This window comes from Mus caroli, unplaced genomic scaffold (genome assembly GCF_978045245.1).
Source record: "Mus caroli unplaced genomic scaffold, Mus_caroli_1 scaffold_1, whole genome shotgun sequence".
In the NCBI taxonomy this organism is placed as follows: Eukaryota; Metazoa; Chordata; class Mammalia; order Rodentia; family Muridae; genus Mus; species Mus caroli.
Genome location: NW_028227256.1, coordinates 178,995,847 through 179,018,499, shown reverse-complemented (window position 1 = coordinate 179,018,499; position 22,653 = coordinate 178,995,847). Strand labels below are relative to the sequence as shown.

Sequence of the window (22,653 nt, the reverse complement as noted above, 5' to 3'; positions counted from 1 at the left end):
TGCACACTCATGGTACCCAGACATACTTGCAGACAAAACACCCATACATATAAAAATAAATTAAAAATACGAAAATTAAAAAATTATACCTCCTGTTGTTCACCACCTACCTTCAAAGGTAATCCTCAAGTCATTACCAGCTGTATAGTTCTTCTGTTCATATTCTCGTTTTTCTAAATCAGGTTTCTATAGTATTAATGCTTACAGAGACAACATTATAAAATGTGTTGATGTTGGTGAGGGAAAAGTCGGTTTAATTGAGCAGCTGCTTTCTTTCCAGTGGGTCTTGTGTTTTCTGTAGTATTTGAGCACTCTTTGAAATGAATATCCCAAGCTCTAGATTGATGTTCTGACCCTCCAGGGCTTGTGTTTGCTGCCTGCCCCTTTAGTTCTGTGTCCAGGGTTATCTCTTTCCTCCTCCTCCTCCTCCTTCCATAGGTTCTTCTCCCCGTGAAGCTGATGACTCCTGGAAACAGCAGAGCTGCAGTTTTTCTCTCTTGCCTCAGACCTGAGTGCAGTGTGGCTATTGCTCTGGTTAAACATAGCAGATCCAAATAGATTTTCTCTACTTCTTACTCAGACCTACTAAGGCTGTTTTTTACACTTAAATTCTTTCTTATTTTTGTTTTTCACGTGTATGATATATATGCTTGAGTAAATGTTTTTACATGTGTGGGCCCTTGTGTGTGGAAACACATACACATGTACATGTGGGTGCATCTGTGTGGAGGCCCAAGGTTGGTGTTGGAAATCTTCCTCAGTTGTTGTTCCACTTTATTCTGAGACAGGGCCTCTTGCTGAACCTGGAGCTCACCACTCCCAGCAAGTCTCTAGCCAGCTTGCTCCAGGGCCCCTGCCTCCACCTTCAAAGGCTGGAGTTGCAGGGTGGTCATCATATCCACCTGGCCTTTACATGGGGTTCAGGCATCTGAACTCCTGTCCTCTTGCTTGCATGTAAGAACTTCAGCTGCCAAGCCTTCTTCCCCACCCCTGCATTTCCTATCTCAGGGAGAATCTACCTGATTACCCTACCTGATCTACAGTTTACCAAGCCGGAAAACCAGGAGCCAGCCCCCGCTATTCATTTTAGAGGTAGATTTTAAGGACACTAAGAGATTAACACCAGGCATTAACTCAGTAAGTTGTACCCTTCCTTGCCAAACTGGAAAATAAGAGCCTCACTTTAATTCCTTAAGTTTAGCTGGAGTCCTTAAGTCTTCAAAAGAAAAGTTGATAATTTTTAGCCATCTGGTTTATTTTCTTCTAGAAAAGTAGATTTTAGCATTGGAGCTAGAAATTTTCTGAAATTACATGTAAACATTGAGAGTGGCCCATTCTTTCCTCTCTGGAGAGTTGCTGAATCCTGACACTGGACACCCATGTAAGCACTGGAGAGGAGAGGTTTTTGTCAGTTATGTGCTCATAGTTCTGGTTAAATTTGACTAGTAAGGAATAGATATTTTGAAAAAGGAGAAATGATTTTCTGAGCATTTTTTTTAACACCAGTAATTAATGGAAGTATGTTTTCATAGGCTGCTTTATAAATGTTAATTTTTTAGTACAGGATTATTACAAATATTTGTAGACACAATTTAAAGATTGACTTTGGTCAAAATGTTACACTTAACTGTTTTCTTTCACATGGTACTGGTTTTCACATGGTATTAAAAATCAGTATCATACCATCTTAAATTTTGAATTTATTTGAAAGCAGACATCAACTGTCATTATGTATCTGAAAAAGGCCATTAAATTTGCATGTTACTGTAGTCTTTATTTTTAAATTTTAAAAAAGATTTTATTTTATGCATGTGAATGTCCTGCCCTGTGCACTGTGTGCATGCCTGGAGCCCACAGAGCCCAAATGGGTGTACCAGATGTCCTAGAGCTGGAGTCACAGACAGTTGTGAGCCACCATGTAGGTGCTGGGAACTGAGCTTGGGTCTTCCTACAAGAGCAGCATGTGCTCTTAACCACTGAGCAATCTCTCCAGCCCTGCCTTTTCTTAATAAAGATTGAATAATAATATTAAAATAACTGACAGCTGTCAATAGATGAAATGATTTATGCCCTGTAATTTTGAGTCAGTCCTTACGTAAAATGTAATTTGCTAATCTAAATGAATCTTTTTTACTGTGATTAACTTTAGGCATTCAAACTTTTTTAATTGAAATTCAGTCTTAGAAAAATATGTAAACTTGACATTTAGAAAATTTGTGCAGCTTATCTTAGGCTCAAATTGTAGTTCAGGTACTAATAGTTTTGTGAAAATCTGGTAAGCTACTTGGTTTTTTGAGCCTTGTAAAAATGGTGTTGATAAAATTTCTCTTGTCAAATTAGTCTCAAGAATACTAATTCTTGAGTGGCTGAGCATTCCGTGGCTCAGTAGTAAAGAGTACTTGTTCTTGAGGAGGGCTCAGGTTTTGTTCCCAGCACCTACATGGACGTATGTGGTTAACAGCTGTCTCTAACTCCAGTTCCAGGGCGTCCAGTGCCCTCTTCTAGCTTCTGTGGGCATCTGTGGACACTGCACACAAGGGTACGCAAACATAAATGCAGACAACACCCATATACATGAGGCAAAAGTAAAGTTTAAAACAGTATCCTTTGAAAGGTGTCACATACACTACTTGGTACTGTACATGCCAATATATGTTTAATAAAATACAAATATGTGTAATTTCAGTTCAGAAAAATAACTTTAATAATTGATGTATTTTTTAGTTAAGTAATCTAAAAGTTTAAGGTTGCCAAGTGTTACCTCCTAAAGCTAATTGTAACCCGTCAGGCCGATGAGGTGACAGTGCTCTTCTCTATGTGCATACCAGTACACGTTTCTTTTGAGATGGTCTTGCTGTGTTGCCCAGGCTGGTCTCAAACTCTTGGGCTCAGTCGGTCTTCCTGCCAGAACTTCAGGTGCTGGGACCATAGGCTCTTGCCACTATCTTAGCTTCTGTTATTTACTGGTTGGGGGGGAAAATAGAGAAGACTTTTGAAGTCTTCGGTGATAAATTTAAAAGTGTGACCTTCAGCAAAAATCATACCTGCTTGCCTATTATTAATCTAGTACTTGGAAGATTGAGGCAGAAAGATGAAAAGTTTCAGATAAGACTGAGCTGTAGTAGTAAGAACCAGCCTCAAAATGGAGTCGGAGGTCTGGAGACATACACGGCCCAGCAGTTAAAAGATCACTTGCTGTTCTTCGTGGTTTGATTCCCAGTACTCACATGGTAGCTCACAACTGTAAATCCAGTTCCAAGGAACCTGACACCCTCCCCTGGCTTACACGGGTACATGAGGCATGCGTGTGATGCGCACACACATATGCAGGTGAAACATAACCTGTTTCCTGCAAGAGTTGTTTCCATCCTTTCATCATGTGGGTCCTGGGAATTGAACCAGGTTGTCAGGCTTGACAGCAAGCACTTTACCCAGTGAGTCATCTTGCTAGCCCCTCTCATCAGTTTTTAATGAGTGTGTGCATGTGTGTCACAGCACGTATGTGGAGGCAGTGGGCAGCATTGGGACTTAGGGATGTCAGTAGGTCAGCTGACCATTAGGCAGTTTCCCATCTCACTGCCACCTCCATTTTCTTTTGTCATACCAAGTCTTTGACAATAGCTTACCGATTTTATATGCTTTAAAATGCTACATTGTTCCTAGTTCCTTGTAAAACAACCGTCATTCATCTATAAAGTGAGTAAACAATTCATGAATAATAATTACTTATATGAATTGTTTTAATCAGACCAAGTAGCTTTCAGAAGGTAGAAAAAAAAGTAAGCTTTAGGTTAAAGTAGATTTTATATTAACGGATTTTCATTAGAGTTGGCTTGAAAAAAAAGTAATTAATAATATTTCACTTTTCAACATACCGAAGTAAATTTTACTCTTGAGTTGTAAGTGCATTCATGTTTATATTGTGGTTTGTGATGTGATTGCCCAAAGTTCTCTCAGTTGTGAAATGTCCTCATTGCTGAATATGCTTTGAAAGAATAATTATATGTGGATTTGTTTGTTTTAGGAGGCAGTTTCCCTGTTACACTCAGCAGATACTTACAGAGCATTGTAATGAAGTGTGGTTCTGTAAATTCTCTAATGATGGCACTAAACTAGCAACAGGATCAAAGGATACCACAGTTATCATATGGCAAGTTGATCCGGTATGTATTCCTCTGTGTGTGTGTGTGTGTGTGTGTGTGTGTGTGTGTGTGTGTGTGTGTATGTGTGTCAGCGTATGTGCATGTGCATCGTACGTGCACCTTACTTGCATCGGCCTGAGGAATGCATCTGATCCAAGTTATTCATGGCTATGAACCACTGTGTAGATTCCAGCAATTTAAACCCAGGTCCTCTGCCAGAGTAACAGTACGAGGCTCTCTCTCCAGCTTTAGAAGGGTCTTTTTGAATCTTAACTCACTAGTTACCTTTTTGTTGTTATTTTATAAGACCAGTTTCTCTGTGTATCTCTGACTGGCCTGGAACTCACTCTGTAGACCAAACTGCCTGAAACTCAGAGCTCTACCCGCCTCTGCCTCCTGAGTACTGGGATTAAAAATGTGAGCCACCACTGCCTGGCTACATGCCTACTTAGTTTTAATATACATATGTATAAGTCCTCTGCAAGTCCCTTTTGGTCATATTTGTCATTTGATTGTTGTTGTTGTTGTTTTATTTTTGAGAGAGGTTCTTATTCAGTTTCCAAGGCTTTTGTAGAACTTCCTTCCTGAACACTGGGCAGATATATATAGATTTATCATCATGCCTGACGATGTTAATCACTTTTTTCTAATTTTTTCCTGTTTGTGTTTTTCTTTTTTCTTTCTGAGACAGGGTTTCTCTGTGTAGCCCTGGCTGTCCTGGAACTCACTCTGTAGACCAGGCTAGCCTCGAACTCAGAAATCCGTCTACCTCTGCCTCCCGTGTGCTGGGATTAAAGGCGTGTGCTACCACTGCCTGGCGTGTTTTTCTTTTTTATGTTCATAGATTGATATTATTCCAGTTGTACATACAGTGTTAAGTACTAGAGATTGTGCCAAGTTGGTATGCATTATTGGACTGAGTGACTTGGAGGTGCTGAAATACAGTGTCTTGAATTGCGATGAGGAAACTGGGGTAAAGTGTTGACTGCTGAGGATAACTTGTGGTACAGTGGGGTTCCATGTACAGTCTCCTTGTGATGACATTTGAAAATTACTGCATATGGGTTTTAAGTGCTAAATTTTCTCTACTCAGAATTGTCTTTATTATTAGATAACCTACAGATACAAATGTGTTAATTTCTTTTAACTAGTTGAACATACATACATAGCCAGTCTGTCTGTTAGTCAAAACAGAATGTGAATTCAAATAGGTTAAGAAACTACACTTGTTTTAAACATTCACCTAAAGCCGGGCTTGGTAGCGCATGCCTTTAATCCCAGCACTCGGGAGGCAGAGGCAGTCGGATTTCTGAGTTCAAGGCCAGCCTGGTCTACAGAGTGAGTTCCAGGACAGCCAGGGCTACGCAGAGAAACCCTGTCTCAAAATAAAAAAAAAATAAAAAAAAAAAAATTAAAATGACAAATCTCTAAAGATCATGGATTGAATTGGACTGTACTGTCATGTAAGATAAGTTTAGGGTCCTGTAAATAAACAATGTAGTTAACATCAATATCAGGCCATTCAGACCACTCAAAGCTGTATTTTTAAATTGCTTAACCCACCATGTAAAATACAGCTGTTACTATGAAGTGACCACGTCAACTTTTCCAGCCTTGTCACTTATGCATCTGCACTGTGTGTAGTTCAGCTTGTGGAGCATAGGCCCAAAAGCAGGCAGCAAATTCTCTCCACTGTTAGAGATGGATTTCTTCTTGTTTTTGGTTTTTTTTTTTTCCCAATTTATTTTTATTTTTTTTACTTGTTCACTTTATATTCCACTAATTGCCCCTTTCCCAGTCACTGCCTCCCATAATGCCCCTAGCCTCCCTCCCCTTCTTCAAGAGGGTTGGGGCTAGGCACTTCCTCTTTCACTGAGGCCAGACAAGGCAGCCCAGCTAGAAGAACATATCCCACATAGAGGCAACAGCTTTTGGTATAGCTGTCCACCCCCTCACCTCCCTCTCAAGTTGTTTGGGACCCACATGAAGACCAGGCTGCACATCTGCTGCATATGTGCAGGAAGGCATAGGTCCAGCCTGTGTATGTTCTTTGGTTGTTGGTTCAGACTCTGAGAGTCCCAAGGGTCTAGATTAGTTGACTCGGTTGGTCTTCCTGTAGAGTTCCTATCCCCTTCAGGGCCCGCAGTCCTTCCTCCCGTTCTTCCATAAGCGTCCCCAAGCTCCATCCACTGTTTGGCTCTGGGTGTCTGTATCTGTCCGAGTCAGCTGCTGGGTGGAGCCTCTCAGGACAGCCATGCTCCTATCAGTAAGCATAAAAGGATCATTAATAGTGTTAGGTATTGGTGCTTGACCATGGGATGGGTCTCACGTTAGTCTGGTTATTTGTTGGGCATTCTCATAGTCTCTGCCCCCATCCCTTTATTTCTTCCACATTCTGTGACAGTTTCATATATTTGTAGATAAATTTTGGGTTGAAAGTTTAGTGGTTGGGTTAGTGACTCGTCACTCCGCTGGAGTTCCTGCAATCCTGCCTGGCTACAGGAAGTGGCTGTTTTAGGCTCCGTATCCCCAGTGTACTGAGTCACAGCTAGGTCACCCCCATTGATTCTTAGGTGCCTTCCTTATCCAGGCAGAGACAGATTCCCCCCCCCCCCCCGCCCTTGCTCTGGCCCCTGCTCCAGGCCCTGCTCACTCCAGAGCCGCTTATCCCCGCACCCCCACACTCATCCCCCAGCCCCGGGCCTTGCTTGCTCAGGCCCAAAGGTTTTTTTTTTTTTTTTTTGTCTCTCATTACCGGTGGTTGTGAGGCACCATGTGGTTGCTGGGATTTGAACTCATGACCTCCAGAAGAGCAGTTGGTGCTCTAACCACTGAACCCAACAGATTTCTTAATCTTCCTAAAACTTCATTCTCGTCCCTGGAATATATCGTTATTAGTAGTATAATGTTGATATCACATTATTACTGGTAAAAGACATGTCCACAGAAAAATGCCTATATATTCTTAGCCATTTTACTCTTAATATTCAAAAATGTAGAAACCAAATAGACAAAATGTGTTTGTAAAATGGAGTATCACTCAATCAAATTTGTCCTGAGTGAATCACAGAGACATTGGAGTGACTGAAAGAAGCGAACTAGAAGAGACTATCATGCCTAATTTATTATAGGAAAGACCCAGAATAGACAAAGGAATACGAACAAAGGAATGGTTGCTGGAAACTATAGGGAGAGAAATGATCACTACCAGATACAGGATTTCTTTTGGGGAGATGGTGAAGATGTAATGGTAGTTGTAACTGTTGAAGTTTATGCCCTATGAGGATGTATTTTATGCATTTATGTGTCTGTGAAATATTTCAAATCTTTAAGAAGAGCTAACTTTTGGTGTTCACATCTACTTTCAGTCTCAAGTTTTCTCAGGGCAAATTCTGTGACAGTTTTATATATTGTATAGTACACAACATCTTGTTTATAGTAGGTAGTTCATCACTGTGAGCAAATGTCTGTGCAGCAAGCTGCCGAGTAAAGTGAGATTGGCACAGAAGCCTGAGGAATCAATGAGACTATCAGTGTACGTAAGCTCTTGTGCTAGAAAAGGGTGGCTTTTAGGGATGGGAGTTAACAGCATTGTCTATTTTGTTTTTTAGGATACCCACCTGTTAAAACTGCTTAAAACGTTAGAAGGACATGCATATGGTGTCTCTTATATAGCATGGAGTCCAGATGACAGCTATCTTGTTGCTTGTGGTCCAGATGACTGCTCTGAGCTTTGGCTTTGGAATGTACAGGTGAGCAAGTTTTTTCCTTGGTTTAAGTTCAACATGCTCTTAATATATATATTTGTTAAAACTTACTCTTACTATCGTAGTGGCCCTGCCTTTAATCTCAGCACTCAGATCTCTGACTTTGAGGTCAGCCTGGTCTACAGAGGGAGTTCCAAGTCAGCCAGGGCTACACCAAAACTGGGGAAAACCAAACAAACAAACCCAACGTTATTCTTAGTTTATACAAGAAATCCATTTAACCAGAATTACTATTAACTTTTCTCCTGTATGTGCTACTGCTTCAAGTGTTTACAGCCCACGTTTGTTTTTCTTTTTTTGTTTTTGTTTTTTCGAGACAGGGTTTCTCTGTATAACCCTGGCTGTCCTGGCACTCACTTTGTAGACCAGGCTGGCCTCGAACTCAGAAATCCACCTGCCTCTGCCTCCCGAGTGCTGGGATTAAAGGCGTGCGCCACCACGCCTGGCGTGGAGCCCAAGTTTTTAGATTTATAAATATAAGTATGTTTAGGGGTAAGGCTTACTTCTTAGAGGACAAGCAGTAAGTAAGCATTTCCAACGGGCTTTGCTCTGCTCAGTGGAGTCAGGAAAGAGGTCTGTGTTTTCATCATTGTGTGTAAAACATGACCTTTTTTTTGTTGTTTTTTTTGTTTTTGTTTTTTCGAGACAGGGTTTCTCTGTATAGCCCTGGCTGTCCTGGAACTCACTTTGTAGACCAGGCTGGCCTTGAACTCAGAAATCCACCTGGCTCAGCTGTTTTGTAAACTCTTAAGACAATTGTTTTTTTTCTTAGAGGCTGCAAAATGTGTTTCTGTGATCAGGAAAGTACTTGTTACCTTCCACTGTCCTGCTCCTCCTCCTCCTCCTCCTCCTTCCTCTTCCTTTCTAGTCTTTTTCTCTCTTAACACATACCTCTTAGAGACAAATCTCAAACATCTTATCCACAGTTTTATTTCCTTATAGACGGGAGAATTAAGAACAAAAATGAGCCAATCTCATGAAGACAGTTTGACCAGTGTGGCCTGGAATCCAGATGGGAAACGCTTTGTGACGGGAGGTCAGCGTGGTCAGTTCTACCAGTGTGTAAGTATGGGGTGCTTCCTTGCCAGTGTCTGACTATTTAAAAGTAAATGGAATGGTTGTTTTTAATGATTATTTAAATTTATTCTTGCAAGGAATGGTGACACATGCTTTAAATCACAGCACTTGAAAGGTGGAGGTAGACAGAGCTCCGTGAGCTTTACAGGCCGTTCAAGGCTATACAATGAGATCCATCTCAAAAAAGAAGAAAATAAAATAAAAACAGATTCACTTGACACACATTATATGCAAACCTATTTTACCTTCCTCTTAAATGAATATTTAATAGAATATTTGTTACTTTTCTTCATATTTTTTAAAACTTTCAGGTATTCATGAAAAGTGTAGAATTAGCTATACTCCCGGTATTTTGGAGGCAGTTGTGGGTGAATCTCTTTTTGAGTTCTAGGTCAGCCTAGACTACATAGTCTCTGTCTCTAAAACAAAGGTACTAATTTATAGGACTGAAAATGTCAGCAATTTCTTTTGAGTATGTTTAGAAAGTAAAACATTACTAGTCATGCATGGTGGCCCATGGCTGTAATCCCTGCACTTGGGAGACTGAGTCGGGAAATTAGCAGTTAAAGGATAGCCTGGACTATAGTGAATTAGATACCAACCTGGACTCTAAGAGACCCCGTCTCAAAAGTAATAAACAGTGTTTGTTGGGCATGTATGTAGCTCAGTTTATGGAATGTGTGGCTAGCACACTGCAGAACTCTGAGCTGGCTCCCCACACTGCAGTTGTAGCCGTGGGAAGTGGAGACAGTGGGGTCCTAAACTGAAGGTCCTCCTTGGCTGCGTGGTCAGCCTGGGGTTTAGGAGACCTTGTGTGGGACAACCACAAGAATGCTGAATAAAATAATAATAAAATGAATGCCAGGGTGAAAGGGTAGCTCAGCGGTTGAGCGTGTGGCTATTCTAACACTGCCTATGTAGACCAGACTGTCCCCAAACTCAAAGATCCTCCTACATCTGCCTACAGAACGCTGGGATTAAAGGCATGCACCACCATGCCTGGCAATTGTAAACTATTTAATTAAGCTAAGGTAAATTGTCCTGTGACAGGACATGAGTGAAGTGTCCTTGTGCTGTGCAGGTTCCATCTGTCAGTCACATCACTGCCTCACATGACTCACGGGTTTTCAGGTTATTGTTTTTAATATTTTTTCCTCACTACATTACTCTAGTTAGGTGTTTAGAAAGACTCATAGTTGTAGTTGATCTTTGTGGAATAAAGCAGATTTCAATAGGCTATGGAACAGCCTGTTTACTTCTGGGTAGGTCGCGTCCTATACTTGAAGGCAGCTCTCTGGCGTTCCAGTGTCTCCTGGGTAGCTGTTGAGACTCGCTGCTCTCTAGTAGGATGAAGCTTATGGGATTCATCGCTGTTGATCTTAGCATTAGTTCTCCTTTTTCAAATCTCAGTGCTGCATGTCATGGTGTTACAGAATAGACCTGGAGTCAAACTCCCATTGCTTAGGTCCTTGTCAAGTTGTTCTCAGAAAGCAGTGACAGGCATTTCTGAGTGCTTTGTTGTTGTTTTGGATTTTCTGTTAGGACCTGGACGGAAATCTTCTGGACTCCTGGGAAGGAGTGCGAGTACAGTGCCTGTGGTGCTTGAGTGACGGAAAGACTGTGCTGGCTTCGGACACGCACCAGAGAGTCCGGGGCTACAACTTTGAGGACCTGACAGATAGAAACATGTAACTATTAATTGGTTTCCATAGAACAGGCATAGTGGTGGCACACGCCTTTAATCCCAGGACTAGGGAAACAGAGGCAGGCAGGTCTGTGAGTTCCAGAGCAGCCAGGACTGCACAGAGAAAACCTTGTCTTGAAAAGAGAGAGAGGGAGGGCAGGGTGGGGTGGGGGTGGGAGGAACAAGGAAGGAAGGGAAGAGAAAGAAATGCTCTTAATTTATACCAAAATGTGTATTTGGGCTTTTTCAGAAAAGCAATTTTTTTGTTTGTTTTTTATTTTGATTGGTAATCTGAATTGGCATCTAGGTAGTACATGTTAACTCATTCTGATGGAGATATAGAGATATATAGATATGTATAGATATATGTGGCAAAATATCATTTAAGCTATAATAGTTTATAGTCTCTCATAATTTGAAATTCCTGACTATTGCTTTGCTGCTCCTGACCAGCTCTTTCTGATTACAGAGTACAGGAAGATCATCCTATTATGTCATTTACTATTTCCAAAAATGGCCGATTAGCTTTGTTAAATGTAGCAACTCAGGTATGTTTTTTTAACATTTAAAAAATTTTGTTTTAGTGAGAATTTGCTTTTGTTGTATTAGTACAAGTGTTAACTATCTGTATTTAGTGCTTAATGTGTAGGCATCAGAAATAAGTTAGCTGAAATACAGACATTTTTGACAAATAGAAAATGACAATGCTCCAATAGGAAAGGAATATTCACAATTACTGCTAATTCTGTTGAGACTGGATGTGGTAGGCCACACCTTCCATCCCAGAACTGGCTGATTTTTATTAAGAGCAGCCTGGTGTACACAGCAGCTCCAAAGCCAGCTGGGCTAGATCAGTGGTTCTCAGCCTGTGGGTCACAATCCCTCTCTGGGTGGAAGACCTTTTCATGGGGGTCACCTATCAGATATGCTGCATATCAGATGTTTACAGTAAGATTCATAACAGTAGCAAAATTACAGTTATGAGTAGCAACAAAATAATTTTATGGTTAGGGGTCAGCACACCATGAGGAACTGCATTAAAGAGTCCCAGCATTAGGACTTTAGAACCATTGAGCTAGATAGTCTCTTAAAAAACAAAATAAACTACTAAGCTGAGTGATGCTGTATGTGCCTGTACTTAGGAAGACCAGGTGAAGTGCTGAATGCCTTTAATTCCAGCATCGGGGCAGCGAGGCAGGTGGATCTCTTGAGTTTGAGGCCAGCCTGTTCTACAGACTGAGTTCCAGGGCTACACAGAGAAACTCATGTATTAAGAAGGTGTGGGGGAGGATCAGTTCCAGGGAAGCCTGGGGCATACAGTGAGATTAGCTTAAAAAAAAAAAAAAAAAAAAAGCTCCATATACAGTGCAGGCAAAAACTGCTAGGGCTACAGAGTTGAGATCCTGTCTCAGAAAACAACAGTAACAAAACCCTTTTTTTCCTACAGGGAGTTCATTTATGGGACTTGCAAGACAGAGTTTTAGTAAGGAAATATCAAGGTGTTACCCAAGGGTTTTATACAATCCATTCGTGTTTTGGAGGCCATAATGAAGACTTCATCGCGAGTGGCAGTGAAGGTAAAGTGTCCTGTCCTCACTGGGGCAGAGTTCTCCCAGCTTCTCAGCAAGTGGGAGCTGTGCTATCACATTTCTCAGTCTGTTACTCAGTACAGTCTTAATGTTACCTTCTGGGGGATGGCTTGAGTCCTTAATTTTGTTGTTGATGTTGTTGTTGTGTTTTGATTGTTTATTTTCCTATGTATTGTTGGTGATGGAACCCAAGGCCTCAAGAAGTGTGTTAGATGTTGAATCAAATTAAGACTTATTTAAATCATTATACTTGTTTTTTCATAGGACTGAGAGTTTTCAAAAGTTGGTAACAATCGGCTTTGCTGGTCTTGGTGGCACAACACAAGCCTTGAATCTCTGAAGGTGGAGGCAGAGCTAGGCAGATCTCTGAGTTTCAGAATAGCTAGGGCTACACAGAGAACACCCCCCCACCCCTACACTCCCCAAAAGCCAACAATATATAGAAAAAGTAGGGTCTGTAGGTATGGCTCAGTTGGTATTGTGCCTGCCAGCACACACAGTCCTGGGTTCAATCCCTTACACATGAACCACGGCATGCTTGCTCACGCCTTGTTTCAGTCCCAGAGAAACAGGCGAGAGATCAGAAGTTCAAGGTCATCGTCTGTAGCATGGCGAGTTTGAAGACTGCTCCCCAAAGGAAAAAAGCAAGAAAAAACCCAACTGTCTTACATAGGCAGTAGATTTTCCAGGTTGATGCAGCACAGAGAGCACAGTCATCCTAAACCATGCTTAGTTCCGGCCTTGATGGCTAGAGATCCGACTTTTGCCACCTTGTCAGCAAATATTCTCCTTGAACATTGTTCACACGAACCCCAACTCACAGGAACCTGCCCACCTCCCAGGTTCTGGAAGCAAAGATGTCTATCTGTCGCCATACTTTTCAAACCTGTGCTCTTTCACTGAGATAGAGCAAGCCACCAGGCATAGTAGTGCCTTTCCTGAGTCCTAGTTCTTGAAAGGTAGAGCAGTGCACTCATTCACAAATTTCCACACTGACCCCTTGGTTCACCAATAGACTGTCATAATAAAGCTGATTTATCCTTGAGTTCTGCTCTCAGTCTAGAACCATCGTCATGTAACTAGCTTATCACTAAGGTGTAGTGGATTTAATTCTTCTTATGGTCACTTTATGAGATTAGCATCTTCTACAAACTACACATAAGGTAGAGATATAAATAAGGTGTTTGTCTACAGTAATCCCTAAGCAGGGTTGCAACAATTAAGAGACTACCTGCATTTAGACCGTAAGAGGTGGCTTCACTTCATTACCTCTGTGCAGTGTGGGAAAAGCATAGTACCCTCCTCATAGCATGGGGACAGTTGAATTACATCAACTAGTCTCAATCGTTGCTGGTTTTCAGTTTGGATATCTTGTTTTTTTCTGTCACCTAAGGTCTCCATAGGATGTATTATCATCTCTATTCTGTACTATGTATTACTATTCTTCATTGTAATTGGAGTTTTTCTGTTAAAAAATGCTATTATGTGTTTGTGTGTGTGTGCACACATGAGTGTGAGTGTGGATCCCTCTAGAGGGACCACCTTATGTAGGTGCTTGGGAACTGACTGAACTCTGGCAGCAAACATTCTTAACTGCTGAGCCATCTTAACCATCTTGCCCCAGATTGTAATTATTTATCAGTCATACATGGACAAACTCTTATAAATGTTTTTGTGATTTTAGAAAGCAGGAAAAAGGTAACATGGCTTTCACAAAATTAATTTATTAAACTATCCATATATTTTTCCTCCTTGTAAATTGTAATATTGAAGAATCTTCTGTGTGTAGTGAATAGTAACGTGGGGTCAGTGATTTTGTTAATAACACAGTTTTCTAACATTTCTCTGAATTGCTGACATTTAGATCACAAGGTTTACATCTGGCACAAACGTAGTGAACTGCCAATTGCGGAGCTCACAGGGCACACGCGCACAGTAAATTGTGTTAGCTGGAACCCACAGATTCCATCCATGATGGCCAGTGCCTCAGACGATGGCACTGTTAGAATATGGGGACCAGCACCTTTCATAGACCACCAGAATATTGAAGGTAAGGCTGTGCAGTCTGTGTTGTCTGTAGATGAAGCATTACTCTGAGTTAACAGCACGTTTACATAGCGCATTAAACATGGAATATGGCTTTTTTTCTCACCTATCTCAATTTATAGAAAGAATTTAAGAAATCTAGGATTAGGTTTTATTGTTTTTGGAGAGGCAGTGAGGAAAGTAAGCTAGCCTAATGCCTGTGCTTTTGTGGGATATGGGAGGGGGACACAGGACGGCCCCCAGGGGCTGTCAGGCAAGGGCAGCAGCAAATGAGACTTTGTCTTGAACTGGAAGGTTGTCCTCTGACCTCCACATATCTTACCACCTACTTGCATGCACACAGAAATCTAGTAACATGTTGTTTTGTCCTGCTATGTAAATGTGACATTACATGAAATACTTTATATGCATATGAGAGCTAACAAATGTTTAAAACTTGAGAAACTTTAGTTTTAATGATCATCATTTTGGGATTGTCCTAATACCTTAGCACTGTATAGAATGTGCTATGCTAACGTGAACTGTGTCTGATGGTGAGGGACGGAAGAAACTAAAACTCCCTGTGCTGCCTGTGTGCCACGGAGTGTGTGTGCCACGGAGTGTGTGTGCCACGGAGTGTGTTCAGAGTATTTGCGCTCACATGTGTTCATGGTCTTGTAAGAGAAACATTTTTATTTTCATTTTATAGGGAAGGAACCAAAATATGGCAGAGCTCGTTAACTTGTTGAACGCTGCCATTTCGGCAAATCTAGGTCTGGAAAGTTTTCCCCACCATCTTGATACTTGAAGATGAAGAAAGTCATAAAGCTAACAGATGAGGACAAATTCTTGATTAAATATAATAGTACTAGAGAGAAGTAATAAATTTTATGTAAATATCTTTTCTTTTTCCTCAAAGAGAACAAGTAAAAACGTCTCGTTTGGAAGGAAATGACTTACAGATTGTTTTGTTCAGTGTATTCCACCTATACAGTTGGTGTTTTTGTTTTGTTTTTTTCTTGTGTGTGTGCCTGTGTGCCCATGCTACCTGATATGCATGCTGGGACCCGAATGCCAGTCCTCTGCAAGAGTAACAAATACTCGGAACTTCTAAAGCCATCTATCTCTCCAAGCCTCTCACCTAAATAATTTAGTAAGAAAAATGTCCAACAGTTTTAACTAATGATTTCCATTGGAGGGAAGGTAGCCTTCTTTTGTTTTTAAATATATAAATAGAGAGATGAAGTTGGGGTGGTGGTGGCACACACCTTTTAAGGCAGAGGTGGGAGGCCCGGTTTACACAGAGAGACCTATCTCAGAAAACCAGAACGAAAAAGCTGCACACAGAGATGAGGGAGGATGGAAGCAAGCATGTGAGCCGCACGAGTGAGTGCCAATGCTGGGACGTGGAGGCACCTTCTCCTGGAGGTGTTCACTGCTGCCTGCCTGTCCTTCGTGGGACCCAGGTTCCTGCCCAGGCCCACTCTCTCAGAGCCAATTCTGTAGTTTTTTATTTTGTTAGTCATTCAGAATATGACTGGAAGAATAGGAAAGTGCTGGTCATGCAGTGGTGGCAGCTCCTGAGAGCTGTTGATGCACAGTGGGCTAAGAGTCCACTTTGTACTCCATTACTTTAGTCAATGTGGTAATTCACGTGAGTGGGTTTGCCAAACACTGGCTCAGTTTTAAGATGAGACCCAGCTCAGCAGCTTCCATTAGGCTTCACCAACACAGATCTGAGCGTACAAACGTGGTCTGTGGCCGGGTGGTGATGGTACACGCCTTTAATCCCAGCAGTGGCAGCGGGTGGATCTTTGTGAGTTTGAGGCCAGCCTGGTCTAGTGAGAGCTCCAGGATAGCCAGGGCTGTTACACGGAGAAACCTTGTGGGGGTGCAGGGGGAGAGATACTTTTTGGGATACTGTCTGCAGTCTTCCCATACACAATAAAATCTTTTTCTGATTAAATTGTACCTGTTTAGAATAGGAATTTGAGAGTATTAACTGTGCTTAGTCAGGGGACAGCTTGCTGGGCTGAGTCTCCTCCCTCCCACGTGGGTCCTGTTGGTTGATGTAGGCCTTCAAGCTTAGCAACAAGTGCTTTCTCCCATGGTGCCATCTTACTAGCCCGGGAACTTCTTAAAATGAATTTATTTTTGTGTTATGGGTGTTTTCCCAGAGGCCAGAAGAGGCCACCTGCTTCCCTGGGACTGGAGCTGGAGGCTTTACAAACCCACCATGTGCATGCTAGGAATCAACCATGGGCCTCCGCGAGGACAGCCATGAGTTTTAACTGCTGATCTATCATCGTAGCTCCTAGCCCAACACTTTTTTTTCTTAAAAGAGAAGTTGCTGATCTTTTGTGTTAAGTTACAAAACTGGTGACTTCTGATTTTTGTTTGTGTATTTAGGGGGAATAAGATGGAATAGGATGAAGTAGTCAATCATGCTATGAACAGAAGAGGGGCACTAACTTAGAAATCAGTAGCCTGACTGGAACGTACTAGAAACAAAAATATACCAGACATAGCACGTGGTGTGATTGCATTTTAAATTGAAGTGGTATAAAATTGGCTAATCCCCAGACCAGAGGAGTGGTTCTTATTTTTATGAGCCTGTGTGCTTGCTCCTAGATTGAGAAGCTGGTCTAAAGGTGTAGACTGGTGCTACACCAGCTGTGAGTACTCTGAATTGTGATATTCTAGAGGAGCTTATCTTACTGTATGGGAACTATACTGTAAGAAACGGCATACATGCTGGGCGTGGTGGTGCATGCCTATAATCCCACACTTGGGAGGCAGAGGCAGGCGGATTTCTGAGTTCTAGGCCAGCCTGGTCTACAAAGTTAAGTTCCAGGACAGTCAGAGCTATACAGAGAAACCCTGTCTTGAAAAACAAAAAAAGAAAGGTCATGCGTACACTTTTCCCAAATGGAGCTGCATGGTGTGATGGACTTGGAGCTGCTGAAGGAGTGGAGGACACAGTTAGAATGTGCAGCCCCACCTCATACTACCTGAGTTTTCTTTCCATCCTTTTTTGTTGTAAACTAGCAAAAATTTTCTTATTCTAATTATATATTTCAAGCTTAATCTTAAAAATAGGAAATCAGGCATAATTATGCATGCCTTTAATCCCTAGCACTCAGGAGGCAGAGGCAGGTAGATCTCTTGAAGTTCAAGACAATCCTGGTCTACCTAGTGAGTGCCAGGACAGTCAAAGCTACACAGAGAGACTCTGTCTCAAGCCCCCCCCCCCCCCCCATGACAATGTAGAAATGGGAAATTCTAATTACTCATTCCTTTTGTCCCTTTAAGGTTTCAATTTAATGTATCACCTAGAAACTGGGAGAGACACTGTTGTCCAACTGTTATGAAAGTATCAATAATTTGTTCATTGTTACTTAAGTCTACTGTTCTTGATGCTGATTTTGAAACTTTCTAACTGGTATCTTTTTCTCTCTTTTTCCCTGCACATTTCATCCGGTCTTCATTCAGAGGAATGCAGTAGCATGGATAGTTGATGGCAAATTTGGAGCAGACGACTTCTGTTTAACTTAAAATTAGTCGTATTTTAATGGCTTGGGATTTGGTGCAAACAAACATGATTGATAGCTGGACAGACATGCTCGTCATGAAAAAAAAAAAAAAAAGAACCATTTTGAAGCCCGATTGGGGCCAAACATTTACACCTTGCTTCCTAGTAACCAGTTGATGAAGCACGTCTAGAACGTTGTTGGACACCATGTTGAATTATTCCCCATCGGTTGTGAAGAACTGTGCTACATTCAGGCTTACCCATTGAACTCAGTATATATATTTTTTCCCTCCTGCCTTTTGTCTGGTGGGACACCATTCTTGTTGCTCTTCTGTGTAATGAAGTTCAAATGCTTGTTTGGAGACTTTATTTAACAGTTTAGAAGGCTTGATAGGAAGAGGTCATTAGTCTGAAGAGTATACATTGGACAGGAAAGAATTTCCTTTCGTTTCTCCAAATCTTTCCGCCTTATTTAGCTTGAGATCTTTGCAGCTTGGTTCATGGATTCTAGCCTTGCCCGTTGCGCAGTATATACTGATCAGATGATAAACCAGTGAACTATGTCAAAAGCACTCTCAATATTACATTTGACAAAAAGTTTTGTACTTTTCACATAGCTTGTTGCCCCATAAAAGGGTTAACAGCACAATTTTTTAAAAATAAATTAAGAAGTATTTATAGGATTAAAGTGACTTCATTTGTATACATTTGAAATCTAAACCAGCTTAAAAACAGTGTCCTCTGTGACTGAGATATGCAGTGTAACTGATGCTCTTCTGGAGTGCCACGTGAGACATGGCATGGTCAGAAACAGTGTTCAGAAGGACACGGCACAGGAAAGCCAGAGAGATACTTTCCCCTTTTTACTTTATTCCCGAAGGGACATCAGTACCTGATACTGAAGAAAGTCAAGATTCAAAAGGAAAATTGTATAAATAAACCAGTACAGAAGATCAGCATCAATCTAGGTTTTCAAGAAAGCTTGTTCCAAGTTCTCTGAACTTGAGGGAATCGTTTTGATGTGATCTAGCAGAAGTAGACATCAGAAGATAGACCTGCTTTGGGAATTTCTAGTGTAGTTGAATCTTAGAGGAAGTCAGCAGGCTACAAACACTTATGTAAACTGGAATTAAAGCCTGAGTCATTTCTCCTAATTGCCCTTAATGTCCAACATATAGGGACACTCATTTAAATAAGATTCCTTCTCAGTTTCTCAGATGTTGCCATAATGAACCTCATTCAAACTGGTGCTGTGGACAGTCTTTCCCTCTCCCTCCCCTTTCAGTTTACGGGAATGTTTCCTTTATGGAAAAAAAAAATGATTTCTCATCTTGAAGACCCTATATCTAACTTAAGCCTGATCGATGTTCATGGTGTTTTCAACTCCATAATTGCTGGGTCTAACCAGTCTCCCTTGAAATCCATGTTTTCCAATAGGAGATAACCAGGGTGACCACAGCTCTTGGAAGGAAAAGTGGAGTTAACTTCCATGTATCCTGATGAACAACAACATCTGGTACAACTTGCCCTTGAGGCCGAGCCAAGTCCATAGCATTCGCCATGCTCATAGGCCCCTCGGGATCCTGAGAGAAGAGAGAGGCTTGTACTGAGGGGTCTTCCCATTGTGGGGGTCGTAGGGAGGGAAAAGCCAGGAAGGCAGTGTTCATTCTCCCAAAGCCCATCCATCGTAAGGAGATGACAGATTGGAGTCAGCAGATTATTAATTCAAATGGGTAATGTAAAAGATTCCTTTAAGCTTCATTTTTCAGAGACCACCACTTTAGAAAATCAGAGAAATCCTGTTTTGATACTTCTTAGTTAAAATAATATGTTACCGTTTATCTGGTACTTCATTTTCTTGACTAAAATTACTTTTCACTTTAAGCTTGAATAAAAATTTTCATTCATAACTGTATATAATTAAGTGGCAACTCCTCTTTACCTCAGTGCAGTTAAAACCATCTTTTGATTGACATACCCCGAAGCCATTAATCCATACACCACAGTCTACAGTAGCAATCACTAACACCATGTGGGCACAGAACTCCACAGCTGTTTACAGATGTGGTTACAGTGTACCACGTGGCATGTACATGATGCTCCCTGAGGGCTGTACCCATCAGGACAGTTTGGCACCTACATTCTGCTAGTGTATCCAGCTGCACCTAGATCCGAGTGTTCACTGCTTCTGAAGTACATTTAAAACACTGGGAGGTAAGAGCGTGCACCGAAGGTGAGGGCCATTACCAGAACATAACTCCTGTTAGAGTGGAGTCACAACTATGCAAGGGTGTTGATAGTAGCTAGATGAGTTTGGTTTCCAAGTCTGTCCTAACTGGCCACTTCCTCTCTAGACTGGTACTTGACTGTGCCAATTTGCTGTAAGCATCTGTTTCGTATATTTGCCATGAAGTGAGTGTGGTAGAAAGGTAAAGAAAGCTAGAGTTTATGGTGGAGGAACCTGGTGGCAGGATTGCGTGAAAATCTCTGACATTGTGATAAACTCGATAAAGGCTTAAGAGAATTCTGTCAAGCCTGTCACAAGATGCTAACCAATGTATAAACTGAAAAGTACCAATACTTTTTGCACATAGATCCAAATAGTGGAGAAGTTTGGCTCCAAAAATCAGGTTAGTAGGCTCAAGTCCATGTGCTTAAAATGCTTCTGTTGTTAATGCATCGATTAAGGGCTAGAGTAAGAATGGAATTAAATGTCTTTTTCCTCTAAATAACTGGTTATTAGTGGTAAAGTGTTGGATTTGGGGGGTCACTGAGGTTGGTTTGTGGGTGGTGATCAAAAGAATTAGCGTGGGAGTTAGGGGAGATGACGAAGCTTCACACTTGGGGTTTGAATTCCATTAGTATTCGTGCCAGCTGTGTGGCATTGCTTTTTCTGGCCAGATAAATGTCCTGGTAACCCAGGTAAGTAGTAAAAACAGGGCATTTTATTTGCAAATGTCCCCTTAAATTGGCTCATTTTATTGGGTAGGAGAACAAAAAATAGAATTCTCCGACTATAAGTAATTAAGTGGGCCTGCTAGGCACACAGGAACAGTAATTCCGCAAGAGCAGTTGATGAGGAGCGGTCTGCCTTAAGGGGTGTCCTGTGGCATTAATAGAAAATCCTTTCCCACCCCTCCCCATCTTGAAATTTTCTTTTTTAGGTTGTTGGTTCCTGCAAACAAGAACTGACCGGCTGCCTCCCTTGGGTGCATGTCTCGCACATCTCTTGAAAGGGGGCAATGCCTGTGTCGTTTACTTTACGGCAGAAGAATGGGAGGAAAGAAGATATTGTCTTTTTTTTTTTTGGTTTTTCGAGACAGGGTTTCTCTGTATAGTCCTGGCTGTCCTGGAACTCACTTTGTAGACCAGGCTGGCCTCGAACTCAGAAATCCGCCTGTCTCTGCCTCCCAAGTGATATTGTCTTAATAGTTGTTCCCATTTTAAAAAATATATTTTTACTTAACTTTACTTTGATGTCTCATTTAGACATCACCAACTCTCCCTTTGTGTTGCTGGCCAAAGCATTCCCACCATTTCCAAAACCACACCTGATTTTACATACACTGCTGACTTAAAGGGTGAATTTGAATTTACACTTAGACACTTTCTAAAAACAGGGTGACATTAACCTAAACTTCGCAGTGTTGAGTTATTGTTGTAGTAGCTGCCCTAGAGTTGCAAAAACAAGCTGTAAAAGCCCATCCCCCATCTACTTAATCCAGATTGCCTGGATTTAATGAAGTTAAAATGTGTGTGTGTGTGTGAGTGAAAGAACTTGATTCCTAAAATATTCTAGAAACAACTTTTAGGTTGTCATTTTTACTGAATGTCTTGTGCACAGGTAAAGTACCCTCTCTTGAGTTTAAGGCTTGGTTAATACTTGTCTATTTTTATAAAAATTAAAATTGTGTCCCATCATTAACTTAGACATTTACATTATCAGGATCAACATGCTAGAATCAAATAACATTTGTAGGCTCAGTGAGGGTAAATGTTATTGGCCCCGGGAGAGAGAGAGAGAGTGTGTGTGAGAGTGTGTGTGTGTGTGTGTGTGTGTTTCCTGAGGGAGATCCCAAAAGCATGTATGTGCTTATAAACCAAGCTGTAGAGATGATGTAAAGATGCTGGGTTTTGTTCTGGAGGTTTCTGGCTATGGAAAGGGATACGGCATTGTGGTGTGATGTAGCTAACACAGAGCTGTTGGTATGGAGTAACAGTTAACTATGGACTGATACGATGTTTCCAGACAATTGTGTTCTGAATGGGATTTGCTTTTTTTATTTGCCTCTCAGATTATATCTAGTAGTTTAAATTTCTTTGTTTTATTATTTCATTAAAGTATAAAAACTTCAGGTCTCATATTTATTTTCACTTGTTCTACTAATTATTTACAAGACACCTTTTGGTTGACATTTATTTTATAAATGTGTGGTATATTAAATGTCTTTAATTTTTTTTTGTTTTATTGAAATTACAGTAACTTTGATTTGCTTTACTGGGATTTTTAAATTTTATTTTAATTCCACCTTTTCCATGTCAGTGCACAGCACTTGCCCAGTCCTTTGTATTCCCTTCTGTCGATTCAATAAACAGAATGAGTAATTAAGTAATTCTTGTTGCATTCCATCTCAACAGGCTGCTGAACTGGTGGCCATGACGTAGGGTTTGTGAATGGAATCTAAGGAAAAAATTTTTAGTGTACCTGAAGGCCATTGCGCATCCAGTCATGGATAAGGTAGATGCCAAACCTGTACTTAAGTAGAAGCTCATGTGAGACTCAACTTGGAGTAGTGATGGGTTAAGATTTCAATTTTCAAATCACTCATTAGAGGAA

General features: G+C 41.2%; 1 protein-coding gene across 5 annotated transcripts in view; it reads left to right on the top strand.

Annotated features, from left to right (window-relative positions):
* Wdr26 (WD repeat domain 26) overlaps positions 1–17,944 on the top strand; it is a 33,249-nt gene extending 15,305 nt beyond the window's left edge. For 3 of the 5 annotated variants that reach the window (XR_015048583.1, XR_015048582.1, XR_015048581.1), the window contains exons 7-15: positions 4,025–4,163; positions 7,754–7,894; positions 8,852–8,971; positions 10,529–10,674; positions 11,140–11,218; positions 12,118–12,247; positions 14,124–14,309; positions 14,994–15,176; positions 17,777–17,944. Coding sequence is in view for 2 of the 5 variants with exons in the window: in XM_085843484.1 (XP_085699610.1) it covers positions 4,025–4,163; positions 7,754–7,894; positions 8,852–8,971; positions 10,529–10,674; positions 11,140–11,218; positions 12,118–12,247; positions 14,124–14,309; positions 17,777–17,802 (967 nt within the window). In the remaining 3 variants the exon portion in view is untranslated. The remainder of the gene's footprint in view (positions 1–4,024; positions 4,164–7,753; positions 7,895–8,851; positions 8,972–10,528; positions 10,675–11,139; positions 11,219–12,117; positions 12,248–14,123; positions 14,310–14,993; positions 15,177–17,776) is intronic. The other 2 variants (XM_085843484.1, XM_085843483.1) reach the window with 1 other exon arrangement.
* The last annotated feature ends 4,709 nt before the right edge of the window (positions 17,945–22,653 follow it).